The sequence below is a fragment of the Loxodonta africana genome, chromosome 19 (assembly GCF_030014295.1).
Source record: "Loxodonta africana isolate mLoxAfr1 chromosome 19, mLoxAfr1.hap2, whole genome shotgun sequence".
Lineage (NCBI taxonomy): Eukaryota > Metazoa > Chordata > Mammalia > Proboscidea > Elephantidae > Loxodonta > Loxodonta africana.
This window is the reverse complement of record NC_087360.1, coordinates 23,561,697-23,576,711: the sequence shown is the minus strand read 5'-3', so window position 1 is coordinate 23,576,711 and position 15,015 is coordinate 23,561,697. Positions and strand designations below refer to the sequence as shown.

General features: G+C 53.8%; 1 protein-coding gene across 1 annotated transcript in view; it reads right to left on the bottom strand.

The window, feature by feature from the left end:
- Positions 1 to 3,002: 3,002 nt before the first annotated feature.
- The window catches only part of RSPH14 (radial spoke head 14 homolog), a 71,537-nt gene continuing 59,524 nt past the window's right edge, over positions 3,003 to 15,015 (bottom strand). Inside the window, exons 4-6 of the mRNA XM_064271954.1 lie at positions 4,464 to 4,692; positions 3,509 to 3,645; positions 3,003 to 3,241 (exon numbers count right to left, since the gene is read on the bottom strand). Of these exons, the coding sequence (XP_064128024.1) occupies positions 3,003 to 3,241; positions 3,509 to 3,645; positions 4,464 to 4,692 (605 nt within the window). The remainder of the gene's footprint in view (positions 3,242 to 3,508; positions 3,646 to 4,463; positions 4,693 to 15,015) is intronic.

The window sequence follows — 15,015 nt, the reverse complement described above, 5'->3', positions numbered from 1 at the left end:
AGCCAAAAGGTCAGCAGTTCGAATCCACCAGGTGCTCCTTGGAAACTCTATGGGGCAGTTCTACTCTGTCCTGTGGGGTCACTATGAGTCTGAATCAACAACAGTGGGTTTGGTTTTTTTGGTTTATCCTGCAGCCTTGCTGAACTTCTTTATTGGTTCTAGTAGTTTTTAAGTGGATTGCTTAGGATTTTTTCTATATACAAGATAATGTCATCTGCATATATGGTTTTACTTCTTTCTTTCCAATCTGGATGCCTTTTATTTCATTCTCTTGCCTAAATGCCCCGGCCAGAACTTCAAGTACCAATGTTGAGTAGAAAGTGATAAGAGCAGACATCCTTCTCTTGTTCCTGCTCTTAGGGGAAAAGCTTTCAGTCTTTCACCATTATGTATGTTAGCTATGGGATTTTATAGATGTTCTTTATCATGTTGAGGAATTTCCCCTCTATTCCTAGTTTGCTAAGATGTTTGTTGTTTTTTTCTTTATCATGAATGGGTGTTGGGTTTTGTCAAACACTTTTTCAGTATCTGTTGAGTTGATCATTTGGTTTTTGTCCTAGATTCTATTTATATGGGATATTACATTTATTTGTATATGTTAAACCAATCTTGTATTCCTGGGATAAATCCCATTTGGCTGTGGTGTATAGTAATTTTTATATGTTGCCGGATCCATTTTGCTAATGTTCTGTTGAGTTTTTTTTGTATCTTTTTTTTTTTTTTTTTATAGTCATAAGGGAGCCCCGGTGGTACAGTGGTTAAGAGCTCGGCTGCTAAACAAAAAGGTCAGCCATTAGAATCCACCATCCACTCCTTGGAAACCCTGTGGGGCAGTTCTAATCTGTCCTATAGGGTCGCTATGAGTCAGAATTGACTTGGTGGCAACAGGCTTTTTTTTTTTTTTTTAATATTCATAAAGTAAATAGTTCTATAATTTTCTTTTCTTGTGGTGTCTTTGTCTGCTGGTATTAAGGCAATGCTGACCTCATAGAATGAGCTGGTCAGGTTCCTGCTTCTTCTGTTTTTTGAAAGATTTTTTGAAGGATTGGTGTAATTTCTTGCCAGGAGTCATTTAAGGGTAAGTGTCTAGTTGGGTTGAAGGGTCTAGAATTCAGGAGCAAGGATGGGGCTGAAGTCACAGATCTGGGGGAAAGAGAGCAGGTTCAGCTAAGCAGGGAACCTGGTGGAGATCCCATAGCCAGACACATGGGATCCTGTCAGAGACGGGGAGAAGGGAAGGCCCAGGGCAGAGCCAGGAGGAACACCAACATTACTAGTCACATAGAGAAAGAGGGTGCTATGAAGGAAAATGAGAAGACCCAGCCGGAGCCTGGGGAGGAGGGGCAGTCCACACCGGGTCACTGCCACGGGTCAAGCACCAAGAACTGGGACCTTGGCAATGAAGTTGGCGACCTTGACCAGAGTCCTTTGGTGAGGTCACAGGGAGGAGCTGGCCTGCTGCAGTTGGAAGCAGGACTGGGACTTGAGGAAGTGGGTTTCCTAAAGGAGAAGAGGTTTCCTCTTACCTGGCCTTTTTTGAGAATCAGATTTAACCTGAAATTCCAGTGGGGCCCAGCAGCCAGTCCTTTTAGAACTGGAAGGCCCACTTGTCCCACTTGGGCTAACCCTTTCATCCCAAAAGGACAAACCTCCAAGTGATCAGTGATTCTTCTGGGACATGAAGACCCTGGGCTCATTCTAAGGACTCAGGAAGGAAGTCACGTTGGAATTCTGGTTCAGCTGATGGTGTCTATTCCAGGAGGTGGGGGCACCCATGAGCCCCCTCACACCTCTCCCCAACACACACCTGGAGACTCTGGTCCTAGAGGAAGTATGACTGCTGGCTGCTATGTGAGTGAGGAAGACCCTGACAGGGAGCCTCCAAAAGCTCACAGGAGACAGTGTCAGCTCCAGCTGGCCCCAGACAAGGGAGCTCAGCCCTGAAGGGAGCTCTGCGTCTGCAGCTCCTCCATGGACCACAGAATGGGCTTCTGATGTGCAGACCATTTTCTCCCCCAAAGCCAGAAGAACCTGGCACCTTGCCAGGCCAGGCAGGGGTGAACTGGGGCAGAATCTGGGGCTCCCCTGACCTCTCCTATGGCCCCTGTCCTCTTGCCCAATGCAGCTGGGCCACTCCAGTCCACATTCCTCACTCAGCCCACCTTTCTTTCCTCTCCCACACCCCTCACTCAGACTCCTCTCTCCTCCCAGCCACACTGCTCAGCTCCTCCCACGCCATCTCATTTAGCCCTCCTCTCTCTCCAGCCCTGAGCTCTCCAGCATCCTTGTCCAGTTTCAGGGCAGTGGGAAGAGTGGAACAGGGTGAGGCACAGGGGGTTGGCTCACTATGGGGCTGCCCTGAGCGCTGGCAGGTAGGGAGGAGAGGAAGGGAACTGTGGTCTGCTTCAGCCCAGCCTGGATGTTACAGGGCAACTTTTTTGCCTTGGAGAAGAAAGCAGCTGTTTAGAGAAAAGATCTTAGCAAGGAAACTAGAAAGCTTGCCCTGTCTTGAGTACTACTACTCCAGGAAGATCCTGCATGGGATTGAACCCTTGACCTCCCTTCCTGCCATGCACTGTAGGAGAGCAGTCCCGGCTGAGCAAGGCCATGGGGAGGGCCTGCCATGGCCATGCCAGCCAGACTCACAAGCGTCCAGCAAGCATCTGAAGCTGGGGTTATACCTAGTCCAGCTGGATTCCTCCCCCAGCCCCACTTCTGGGGCTCGCCCCCTTGTCCTTGAGGGTTCAGCCCTTGGGTCCTACCTGTTGAGGGGCTGCCCTGTCCCCTGGTTCATAACCCCAGCAGAGAGCAGTCGCTCCTGCAGCTGCCCACCATACCCAGGACATCCTGGCACCGGGCTCGTGTGCCTCATCTGCTGGGACCCATCCTTTAGGCCTGGCATTTACCCTTTGGCAGGAGAGAGAGGAGAACATGAAGAGCCATTCTGACCCAAAACGAAGAGATCGGCCAGTTTATTCATGGAGGCAGCTTACGGGGCCAGCTCAGGGCTTCCACTCAATGACCTTGATGGCAATGTTGGCTGCCCGCCGCACGGCTTGGTTGACATCCCTCTCGCTGACTCGGAAGGTGGGCACGTGGGCCTGCAGGTAGCGGCGGCCCTCAGGGGCCTCCGCCAGCATGGTGAGGGCCTTGATTGCGTTGAGCCGCACCTTGCTCATGGACGAGCAAAGCAGCTCCAGCAGTGGGGTGATGGCCTCAGCATCCAGAGCTGCATATTTCCCTGCAGGCCACCAACAGCCATTCCTAACGGCCCAGGGGACAGTTCCCTGCACCTCACCCACATCTAAAACATACACCCCACTCCCTGGAAGGGTTTTTCAGTGGGTTGGGTAGCACCTGGACCCTGAACCAAGAAGGGTGATTCTGGAAAGTCCACCACAGCAGCCAGGTGTGCTGACTTTGCTCCAGGGCTCACACAGCAGAGACCCAGGCCTAGCCCTCACTTGCCCTGCCCACCTGGACCCCAAGGCAGCCCCTTCTGCCTCACCTTCAGTGGTCACGGTTGCATACATCAGGGCACCAGCGGCATTGGCCTGCACCTCCTCAGTCCTGTCCTTCAGCAGGTGCACCAGGATGGGGATCACATCATACTGCCACACCTGGTTCTTGCCCTCAAGAGGGATGCTAGGCAGAGAGGAGACAGTGGGAACTCCAGGGGGCCTGGCCCAGGACCACCCCAGGGGGACTCCAGGGTAAGGGCTTCTGTGTGGGCCACCCCCAGGGTCCAGGTCTGGACATAGCATGGCGCTGGGTGCAGAGGGGCCCAGGGATGTGGTTTCAGCCTGACCAGCACACTCAAGACAACTCAGGAGCACAGCCTGTGCAGCTAGACACCTATCTCAGGTGGAGCGGGGCTGATGGAGCCCCTTGGCCCTATCCTACCACCTAGAGCCCTAAGCTATCACAGGAAGAAACTAAACATGTTCTCCATGGATCCAAAATGGGAGACAGAGACCTCCGGTGCAAACCATAGGAGGCTCGTTTGACCCTACCTCAGCAGTCAGGAACTGCAAGGGGTAAAACCAGCCATTGCCAAGTGGGACCAGCCATAGCTGGGTGGCACCTCAGTGGGGAAGCCCCCTCAGGTGGGGACTCGGGTGAGGTGACTTTTTAGGTCACTTTAATCTTGACATTACATGAAGCTATAAAAATGAGGGTGGTGGGCTCCCCAAGTGTCGCAAACTGGCACTTATCAAGCACATATTAACCACTGGGAGTCATCACTACCATCAGCTGTTCTGTGCAGGCCTTCTTCATGTAAAGTAGGGTGATCAACCACCTCATTTGGCCAGGACCGAGAGGCTTCCTGGGATGTGGGACCAAACTGGGTGGCTGGTCACCCCAGTGGAGAGGTTCTGCTACCCTCCCAGGCCTCCGCTCAGGGCCGGAGCAGGTGAGGGGAGCCTGGCAGCAGCCCCCAGGGCAGCCCTGCTGGGCCTCACCAGACAGCCATGAGGGCGCGGGCAGCCTTGCTGCGGATGTCACTGTTGGAGCTGAGGAGGTTCTGCTTCAGGAAGGGCACCACGCGGTGGTCCAGCGCCTCGGTGGCAGCGTCCTCCCGCAGGCAGGATGCCAGTGTGTCCAGAATGAGTTGCTGGATCTCCTCCTCCTCCCTCTGCAGCTTCCACACCAGCGAGGGGATCAGGCCGCTGCTGACAATGCCCTGGGCCCCTGTGGGACAGGCGGGCTGGTCAGCATGGCAGGGCAGGAAGAGCGCAGGCAGCGGGTAGCACTAGCGAGGTGGGCGGGGTGGTGGTCATGCAGGAGAGGGGCGATGTGTGGGGGCGCGAGGGCCTGACTCTGAGCCTCGAAGCAGTCACCACGCCCCCACGCCGCCCCTTCCCCGGTGCCTGCAACTCCCCCACCTGCTCCAGGATTCCAAGACAGGCCTGACCAGCCCTTGGGGGCCAGAAGTGGAGTTTGGGTTTGAGTCTGAGGCCCTCGATTTAGGGTGCGCAGGCCGCGCAGGCCGCGCAGGCCGGCATCCTACACACTAAGAGCTCGTGCCCTGACGGGACAAGAAACTCTCAGACTCGGCAGACGGGTCTTGAAAGGGCCCGCCCCGCTGCCAGGGGGCTCCACACCCTGGCGCAGGGGCGCCGGTGAGGCCGGCTCCCCTCCTAGAAAACCCGAGCCGGAGCAGGCGGTACCGTTGGGATGAGCCAGGGAGCGCTCACGCCCCCGATCTGTTGCCCCTGCCCGGCCTCCAGTGCCCCACCGCCCCGTGGCCCGAGCAGCTGGAGCCCCAAAGGGCAGCCAGCCCGCTCTCTGTGCCTCCCAGTTCTACTGCTAATTTTCCCAGGAGAGGCGAGGGACAGGGAAATTTGCCTAACGCTCCCCCGAGCCAATTAACACCCGGATTCCCTCTTTGAAACGCCACCTGGCCTCCCCACTCCGCCCTCCCCCCCCGCCCCCCCCCCCCCGGGCCTTAAAGGGCGTAGACGGGTCGAGATCAGGAAGGCCAGGCGGCGCGGGTGGTTTCAAAGCCTCCGGTACACTCCCCCTTCCCGTTTCCCTCTAGCCCCCACCCCGCGCCCCTCACTCCTTCCCGCCCCCTACAACAGCCCCCCGCGCCGCTCATGCCCCTCTGCCCCTTAAAAATAAACCCCTGTAAATCCCCCTGTATCCATCACGCTCTCCCGAGCCCTCACGCCCTCCCCCGCACCCACCCTGCGACCTCCATGCCCCCCTCGCCCCTACGCCCCCTTAAGTCTCCCCCACGCCCCTCATGTCCTCATCACACCCTCCCCCGCCCTTCACGCCCCCTACATGCTCCCCTTGCCTTCCCTGCGTCCCCTATGCCCCTCACACCACCATCCACCCTCAGCGCCCCTCAGGCTCCCCCTGCCCTTCATGTTTCCTCTTATGTCCCCAGGCGCCCCTCAGGCACCCCTGGCGCTTCGGCACCACCACTCCCCTCCCCCCCCTTCCCCCCCCCCCGGCCCCGCCGCCGCTGGGTGTCTGTAGGCACTGCCTACTGGCTTAGTCTCATTGAGGGGTGGGGATGGAGTAGAGAGCTCTGCCATTTGTCTTCAGGGAATTCACCACACCAAAGAGTTTCCTATTGCTTCAAGTGTGGTTACTGCTGGGCTTTTCAAGGTTTAATACACGAAGTTCTGAAAGTCCAGGTCAGACTCTTAAATGTATCATTTCCCAGCTGTGTGACTTTAGACAAGTCCCTTAACCTCTCTGAGCCTGGTTTCTTCATTAAAATGAGCTCACCTGGAAGGGATTGGGAAACACCAGTGGGGTAGTGGGTGGGGGCTATGCGAACAGGACCTTCAAAGTGGGCCCAGAAAGTCTGAGCCTAGTGCGGCATGCATCTTTTGAATGCCACATGCAGAGGCCCAGCTACAAACAAGGTCCTGGGGAGCAAAGGGGAGAATACAAACAGCACCTGTCTGTGGTCCCCACAGGTGGATAACCCAGGCCCCAGTTCCCCCTGGCAGCCCTGCATCTCCCCATTAGTCCTCCACACCTGGCCAGGCTACTGCGGGCCCCCTACCCCGGCTGTGCTCACCCCAGGCATCTTCCTGGCTGACCAGCATCTACCCATAGTCTCCCACCTGCCTGGCCATGGGTCCTACTCAGCCAAACCTGGGACCTGGACCAGCCCTTCCCCAGCTTATGGTGGGAGGTGACAATTTGAGCTGACCTTCCAAGATGGGCTTTGCTGGCAGATGGAGAGAGAAAATTCCAGGCTTCAGTTATCAAATCAGGGTTTGGCCTCCCTTGCACCCAGGGCTGGGCTTCCTGGGAAATCCTAGGACAGGTGTTGGTTGCTGCCAGAGCTGCTGCCCAAGGTTCCAGGAGCAGGGGGTCAGAAAGTCAGGATGCTGGAACTGACTGCCTGCTGCCTCCCTTGGTGAGGGCATTGAAGCCCAGAGAGGGACTCATGTGCCCAAGGTCACATGGAAGATGGGTATCCACTGTGGGCTCCTGGAAATGCTACACTCCAAGATCTGGGTTCAGTGTGAGACTAGGGAGAGGAGTAAAAATAAAATGCGTGCCGAGCATGCCTCTCTGCCAGTTCCTTCACTGCTGCTTTTCAGCTAAAAGGAGAATCTCAGACCTGGCTATTTAAAACTAACCCAGATCTGCAATGGTTTGTTCAAGGGAAAGGGGGCAGCGCACAGACCCCAAGAAAACGAGCCGAGGAGAATGGTGGAGGCTGGGTGTGGGGAGTCAGGCAAGTGATGGGACGGAGAAGAGCCAGCAGGAGAGATTGGCACTGGTACAGGCCAGGCCCCAGGCCATTGGCTAGTGTTCCAGTGATTGAGACACCCCACTCCCACCCTCAGGAAGCAGGAAAACTGTAAGAGAGTCATCCTGGGATAGACCACACAGGATACGATGACACACATATCCACTGGAATTCCGGGGCTCTTGGAAACCCCTTGGAGCACAGTTCTACTCTGACACACATGGGAGCACCTGGAATTGGGGTCGACTCCACGGTAACTGGTTAGGGATCAAAAGGTTGGAGGTTCAAGTCCACCCAGGGGCACCTCAGAAGAAAGACCTGGCAATCACCTTCCAAAAAATTAGCCATTAAAAACCCTGTGGAGCACACTGACACTCAGTGGCTTGACAGGAGTTGGAATCCACTTGAAGGTAACTGGTTTCGGGGCTCTGGGATGCACGAAGGGAGAGTATCACAGGGACAGAGCAGAGGGGTGGAGATGAGAAGCATGGGTGTTTTTGCCTGGCATTAGGGGCCTGATTGGATGGGTGGGAGATGCCCCAGGGTTGAGGGTCCAGATGCCCATGGCTTGAGGCGTGGTTATTTCCTGGGGCAGCTCCTCACTAGCTGTCCCTGCTAGGTTAATGAAGGGCCGAGTGGGCCCAACCATGAGGGCCCCTTCACTTACTACCACGTAGCCCCAGCTGTCCTCTCCCAATCTTGTCCTAGCCAGTGAAGACTCAGGACAGTGTTGGCCCCATCCCACTGTCCCTAAACTTCGAAGGCCTGCCTGGCACCCTGGGCCCATCAAACCCTCATTGTGGCCCACCCACCTATCTAGCTGTAAGGCTATGTGGCCTCATGCCCTGGGCTCCAGACACCCTGATACCCACCCTATGCCTATTTCTGCTTGGGGGACATCTCTGTCCTCAGCTTACTCATGCCCTAAACACCACCATGCCACCTCCCAACACCACCTTCTCCCCTGTGATCCCACGACTGCAGCCAGCACTGCATCAAACTCCGTGTTTCTTCTCTGCTCTGCCTTATTTTCTCTGGGCTGACTGATTTTTTTGTGATTTAATTATGTGTATTATTTATTATTTTTTTTTAATTAGGACAAGTCACATTGTTTGTGGGGCAAACCCAACTGTGAATAAATATGAAATGAAAACTCGAGGGCCTTCTTTCTCAGATTTAAAATGCTAATCTTAAAACTCTCCAGTGGTTCTCAGGCCTACCCTACCCAAGGGCCACCCACCGGCCTCGCTGTTCCTGACCCCCCCACCTTCCTGGCCTCCTTGCATGCTTGCTGGCTCCAGCCACACTGGTCTTTTCTGGGTTCTTCTGATGCCTCATACAAGGGCCTTCTCCACCTGGAAGGTGCTTCTCTCCCACTCCCCATGACCAGCTATCTCCCTCCTGTGGCGGCTTTGGCCCAAGTGTCTCTTCCTCCAGGAAGTCATCCCAGTTCCCAGGACCCCCACCGTATGCCCCAGAGCCTCAATGGGTCTCCTCCACTGAGCTTTACAATACTGCAGAGTGCCAGAAGAATGAACAAATCGGTCCTAGAAAAATACAACCATAACACTCCTTAGAAGGAAGGATGGCGAGACTTCAACTCACTTACTTTTGGACATGTCATCAGGAAAGACCAACTGCTAGAAAAGAATATCATGTTTGGTAAAGTGAAGGGCCAATGAAAACGAAGTCAACCGTCCATGAGATGGATCGACACAATAGCCTTAACAATGGGCTCAAACATACCAATCATCATGAGCATGACGCAGAGCTGGGCAATGTTTTATTCTGTTGTACGTGGGATTGCCATGAGTCAGAGCCAAATCGACAGTAATGAACGACAACAACAATGGTGGTGGGATTATCATTCTGATGTCTGCCCCTTCTCATCTAAATACCAGGTGCCTAGACCTGTGCCTTGTGTGGAGTAGGTGGCCAGGAAATGATTGCTACGTGAACAAACACAGTCATTGGAGGGATGCTGGGTGAAACACCCCTCCAAACTTGAGGGGCCCACCAGAATCAGGCCAGGGAGGCTGGGTCTGGGTCTGCCTCTGACCTCAAAATGGACTGTTGTAGGGTCAAACCACTCTTGCATCTCAACTCTGACCCCTGACCCCACAGGGGAAACTGCCCTCACCCATCTCTGACCACATGCCAGTGTGTATTTCCTATATACATTACCCCTGAGGCTCACCCTCAGAGGGCAGTCTATTAGTGTCCCCTCTTGACAGAAGAGGAAACTGAGGCTTGCAGATGAAATAACTCTCCCCAGGGCATACAGATGTGGACAGCAGACCTGGGCCTGCCCTTCACCCCAACTGCCTCTCACTTCTGCCCACCAAAAAGCCAGGGTCTGCGCATGCCACCAGCCTGGTATCACAGCTGGGGAGGCCCAGCCTGACCTAGCCCGGTGGTGTGGAGGGCACACACACAGAGCAGCCTTTCAGCTGATGGCCAAATTTCTTTGGTCTTCATGAGCCTCCTCCTGTAGCACAATGGCCAATGAGAAGAGTAGTACCTCACCTCAGCCTCCTGATGCAGACCTGGCTCAGACCACCAACCCACTCCACCTCTGGGGATAGTCAGTGCCAAGACTTCTCCTCAAGGACCAGGGAGAGCTGTGTCATTTGACCATGATGGTGTAAAGTGATGATGAAGGTGTTAGCAGACACTTCATCTGCATTTTGCTGGGGACAGTCTTGGATGCACAAAGCTTCAGATTACAAAAGATAGAGGCAGCATTGATAGCTTGTCCCATCTGGCCCGAGCCCTTCAAGCAGGGAAGTGGGGGGCTCCTGGCCTAAGGCTCACTTGTGGGCTCTAGGGTTCCTAGCCCCCTGAAACTGAAAGCAGAATTTGGCAGCCTGTCTTAAGGTGCCTTCCATGAGCTCCCCAAATGTGCCAACAGGGCCCAGACCTTGGCTGAGCTGGCTCCCTTCTGCTTCTCCAAAGCCACTTTTCCTGGACCAGGATTCCCAGGAACCCCCAAAGTCTCTATGTGCAGGAAGTGTGGAGGGGATATGAGGAGCAGAGATAAATAGCACCCCTCCTATGCTGTACCAGGCTCACCTGTGTGAAACTTTAGGGTTTGCAAAGCCTTCCACATGTTCTGCATGTAAATGGCGGCCAGCAATGTGGGGCAGGAGAGAAGCACCTTCCAGGTGGAGGAGGCCCTGGGTGTGAGGGAGCGTGAGGCATCAGAAGAATCCAGAAAAGACCAGTGTGGCTACAGCCAGGAAGCATGCAAGGAGGCCATGAGGCTGGATGGGTCAGGAACAGCCAGACTGGTGGGTGGCCCTTGGGTAGGATAGGGACATTGGCCTAAGAACCACTGGAGAGTTTTAAGATTAGCATTTTAAATTTGAGAAAGAAGGCCCTCATTTTCATGAACGCAAAATAGAACGCATAAAGATCAATATCCTAGGCATTAGTGAGCTAAAATGGACTGGAATTAGCCATTTTGAATCAGAAAATCCTGTGGTCTACTATGCTGGGAATGACAAACTTAAGAGGAATGGAGTCACATTCATCAACAAAAAGAACATTTCAAGATCTATCCTGAAGTACAACTCTGTCAGTGATAGGATAATATCCATATGCCTACAAGGAACACCAGTTAGCACAACTACTGTTCAAATTTACACACCAGTCACTAAGGCCAAAAATGAAGAAACTGAAGATTTTTACTAATTTCTGCAGTCTGAAATTGATCATGCAATCAAGATGCATTGGTAATTACTGGTGATTGGAATGCGAAAGTTGGAAACAAAGAAGCAGGATCAGTAGTTGGAAAATATGGCTTTGGTGATAGAAACGACACCGGAGATGGCATGACAAAATTTTGCAAGATGACTTCTTCATTGCAAATACCTTTTTTCAACAACATAAACGGTGACTATACACATGGACCTCAAAGGATGGAATACACAGGAATCAAATTAATATATTTGTGGAAAGAGACAATGGAAAAGCTCAATATCATCAATCAGGACAAGGCCGGGGCCGACTGCAGACAGACCATCAATTGCTCATATGCAAGTTCAAGTTGAAGCTGAAGAAAATTAAAACAAGTCCACGAGAGCCAAAATAAAACCTTGAGTATACTCCACCTGAATTTAAAGACCATCTCAAGAATAGATTTGATGCATTAAACACTAATGACCAAAGACCAGAAGAGTTGTGAGATGACATCAAGGACATCATACATGAAGAAAGCAAAAGGTCATTAAAAAGACAAAAAAGAAAAGACCAAAATGAATGTCAGAAGAGACTCTGAAACTTGCTCTTGAACACAGAGTAGCTAAAATGAACAGAAGAAAGGATGAAGAGCTGAACAGAAGATGTCAAAGAGCAGCTTGGGAAGACACTGTAAAGTATTATAATGAAATGTGCAAAGACTTAGAGTTAGAAAACCAAAAGGGAAGAACACACTTGGCATTTCTCAAGCTGAATGAACTAAAGAATAAATTCAAGCCACAAGCTGCAATATTGAAGGATATTATGGGCAAAATATTGAACGATGGAGGAAGCATCAAAAGAAGATGATATGAATACACAGAGTCACTGTGCCAAAAAGATGTAGTCGACGTTCAACCATTTCAGGAGGTAGCATGTGATCAAGAACCTGTGGTATTGAAGGAAGAAGTCCAAGCTGCACTGAAGACATTGAGGGGAAAACAAGGCTTCAGGAATTGACAAAATACCAATTGAGATGTTTCCACAAACAGATGCAACCCTGAAAGCTCTCACTCATCTATGCCAAGAAATTTGGAAAACAGCTACCTGGCCAACCGACTAGAGGAGATCCATATTTGTGCCCATTCCAAGTAAAGGTGATCCAACCAAATGTGGAATTATCAAACAATATCATTAATACCACATACGAGTAAAATTTTGCTGAAGGTAATGCAAAAGTGGTTGCAGCAGTACATAGGCAGGGGAACTGCAGAAAATTCAAGCCGGATCCGGAAGAGGACGGGGAACCAGGGATATCATTGCTGATGTCAGATGGATCCTGGCTGAAAGCAGAGACTACCAGAGAGATGTCTACCTGTGTTTTATTGACTATGCAAAGGCATTCAACTGTGTGGATCATAACAAATTATGGATAACATTAGGAAGAATGGGAATTCCAGAACACTTCATTGTGCTCAGGTGGAACCTGTACATAGACCAAGAGGCAGTCGTTTGAACAGAAGGAGGAGATACTTCGCGGTTTAAAATCAGGGAAAGTGTGCATCAAGGGTTGTATCCTTTCACCATACTTATTCAATCTGTATGCTGACCAAATAATACGAGAAGCTGAACTATATGAAGAAGAACCCAGCATCAGGATTGGAGAAGACTCATTAACAACGTGCATTATGCAGATAACACAACCTTGCTTGCTGAAAGCAAAGAGGACTTGAAGCACTTACTGATGAAGATCAAAGACTACAACTTTGAGTAGGGATTACACCTCAACAAAAATCCTCACAAATGAACCAATAGCAACATCATGATAGACAGAGAAAATACTTAAGCTGTCAAGGATTTCCTTTTATTTGGATCCACCATCAACGGCCATGGAAGCAGCAGTCAAGAAAGCAAATGACATATTGCATTCAGCAAATCTGCAAGAGACCTCTTTCAAGTGCTGAAAAGCAAAGATGTCACTTTGAAAACTAAGGTGTGCCTGACCCAAGCCATGGTGTTTTCAATCACCTCACATGCACGCGAAAGTTGGGCAATGAACAAGGAAGACCAAAAAAGAATTGATGCCTTTTAATTACGGTGTTGGCAAGAGTGCTCCTTAGAAGCAAGGATGGCAAGACCTCGTCTCACGTACTTTGGACTTCTTATCAGGAGGGACCAGTCCCTGGAGAAAGACATCATGCTTGGAAAAGTAGAGAGTCATCGAAAAAGAAGACCCTCAATGAGATGGATTGACACAGTGGCTGCAACAATGGGCTGAAACATAGCAATCATTATGGGGATGGGGCAGGACTGGCAGTGTTTCCTTCTGTTTTACACAGAATCACTATGAGTTGGACCCGACTGGTGGTCACCTAACAAAAATATGCTGGAAACCCAGGTTCAATTCCCAGCCAGTGCACCTCATGCGCAGGAACCAGTCATCTGTCCAAGGAGGCTTGTGTGCTGCTGTGATGCTGACTAGGTTTCAGCAAAGCCTCCAGACTACGACAGTAGGAAGAAAGGCCTGGCAAACAACTTCCAAAAACCAGCCAATGAAAACCCTCTGGATCACAAGGGTTTCACGCCGCAAAGGATCATAGGGATGATTGGGCGAGGGTAGCGGGTTGGGTTTGTTTTTTTTTTTTCAGTTGTGCATGGGGTCGCCATAAATCAAGGGCTGTCCAGAAGGCTGACAACAGGATTGTCTTGACAGTCCAGGGAAGCAGGTGCCGCGAGCCCCACTTCGAAGACAAACTCGGGGAGGTCAGTCGGCGACCAGGTCACGGGGCTCGGGAGGGGCGACGCTGAGCTCAGACCCTGAGCGCCGCCAGCTCCCGGGTGGGCGCGCGGGCCTTCTGCGCGATCGTGGGCACGGACAGACAGAGCGTGCGGGACTGCGGCGCGCGCGGAGCCGCGGCCCCGCCCCTGCTCGCCGCCATTGGCCCACGGCAGCGTCGGTTAGCCGCCCGCGCCCAATGAGCCGCAAGCCGGCGGTCGTGGCGGGCGGCGGCGCCCGGCGCGTGGTGCCCGGCGGGCGCGCGGCACCCCGCCCGCGGTTGGCCTGGCAACGCAGTGCGCTCGCGGCTCCGCCTCCTCTGGCGGCGCGGGGCGGGGGACCCGCGGGGGAGCGGGCGGGGGAGCGGCCGGCCGTGCGTGAGCGCCGCCCGCGGTCCGGTCACGTCCCCGCGCGGCGCCGCCGCCCGCGTCGTGCGGAACGAGGGCGCCGGGCCCGCGCTCGCCGCCTCCCGGAGCAGCTCGGCAGGCTCGGTGCCCGGCCCGGAGGTGAGTGTGCGGCCGCGCGCGGTGAAGCTTGGCCGTGGGCGCGGCAGCCCCCGTCCCCGCCTGCCGCCCCCACCCCCAGCCCCCCGCGCGACCACTGTGCCCGGGTTAAGGCCTCGGGGGCGGCAGGTTGCGGGCGGGGGGCGGCGGGCCGTGCAGGTGCCAGTGACGTCGGCCCGGGAGGGTGGGCAGGGCGGCGGGGCTCCCTGGGCGCGAGGAGGGGCGCGGACGCGGGGCCTGTCGGAGACCGAGGCCTGGCTTGGGACGCGGACACAGTGTGGGGTCATAGCTCCTGCCGCGAGCAGGTTCCTGGGGGCATTTAGAGCAGAGCTGAGTATCGACCATCTGGCCCCGGCTTGGTGTTTTTCCCTTAAAAGGCGGCGGGGGTGCTCTGAGGGAGGGCGTGGGGGCTGGGGCTCTGTGTCCTGCGGGGGACCCAGAGGCCCTGCCATTAGGGCGGTGCCGAGCATTCTGGGGGGTGGCGGCAGGAAACCGCTAGGCCGGCACTAGGGCTTTTCTGACAAGAGAGGATGGGTGGGAGGGCAGTGTCAGCCCAGGGCTCCCGGGGTCTGGGTCTCAGATGGAGAAACCCACCTGGCAGTGAGGTCCGCCTGGCTTGGGGAGGCACCCGCTCTGCTGACTGGCTCCTCTGCCCCAGTGATTTCCCGGCCGGGGACCGGGCCCCACTACCCTGCACTCTTTCTGGAGGAAGCTCCTGGCAGAATTCGGTCAAACAAACATTTATTGAACCCTTGCTCCCTAGGACCAGGCACTGGGTGGACAGGGGGGAGTGGACTGTCCTGTCTCCCTAGGACTGACTCACCATGCCATAA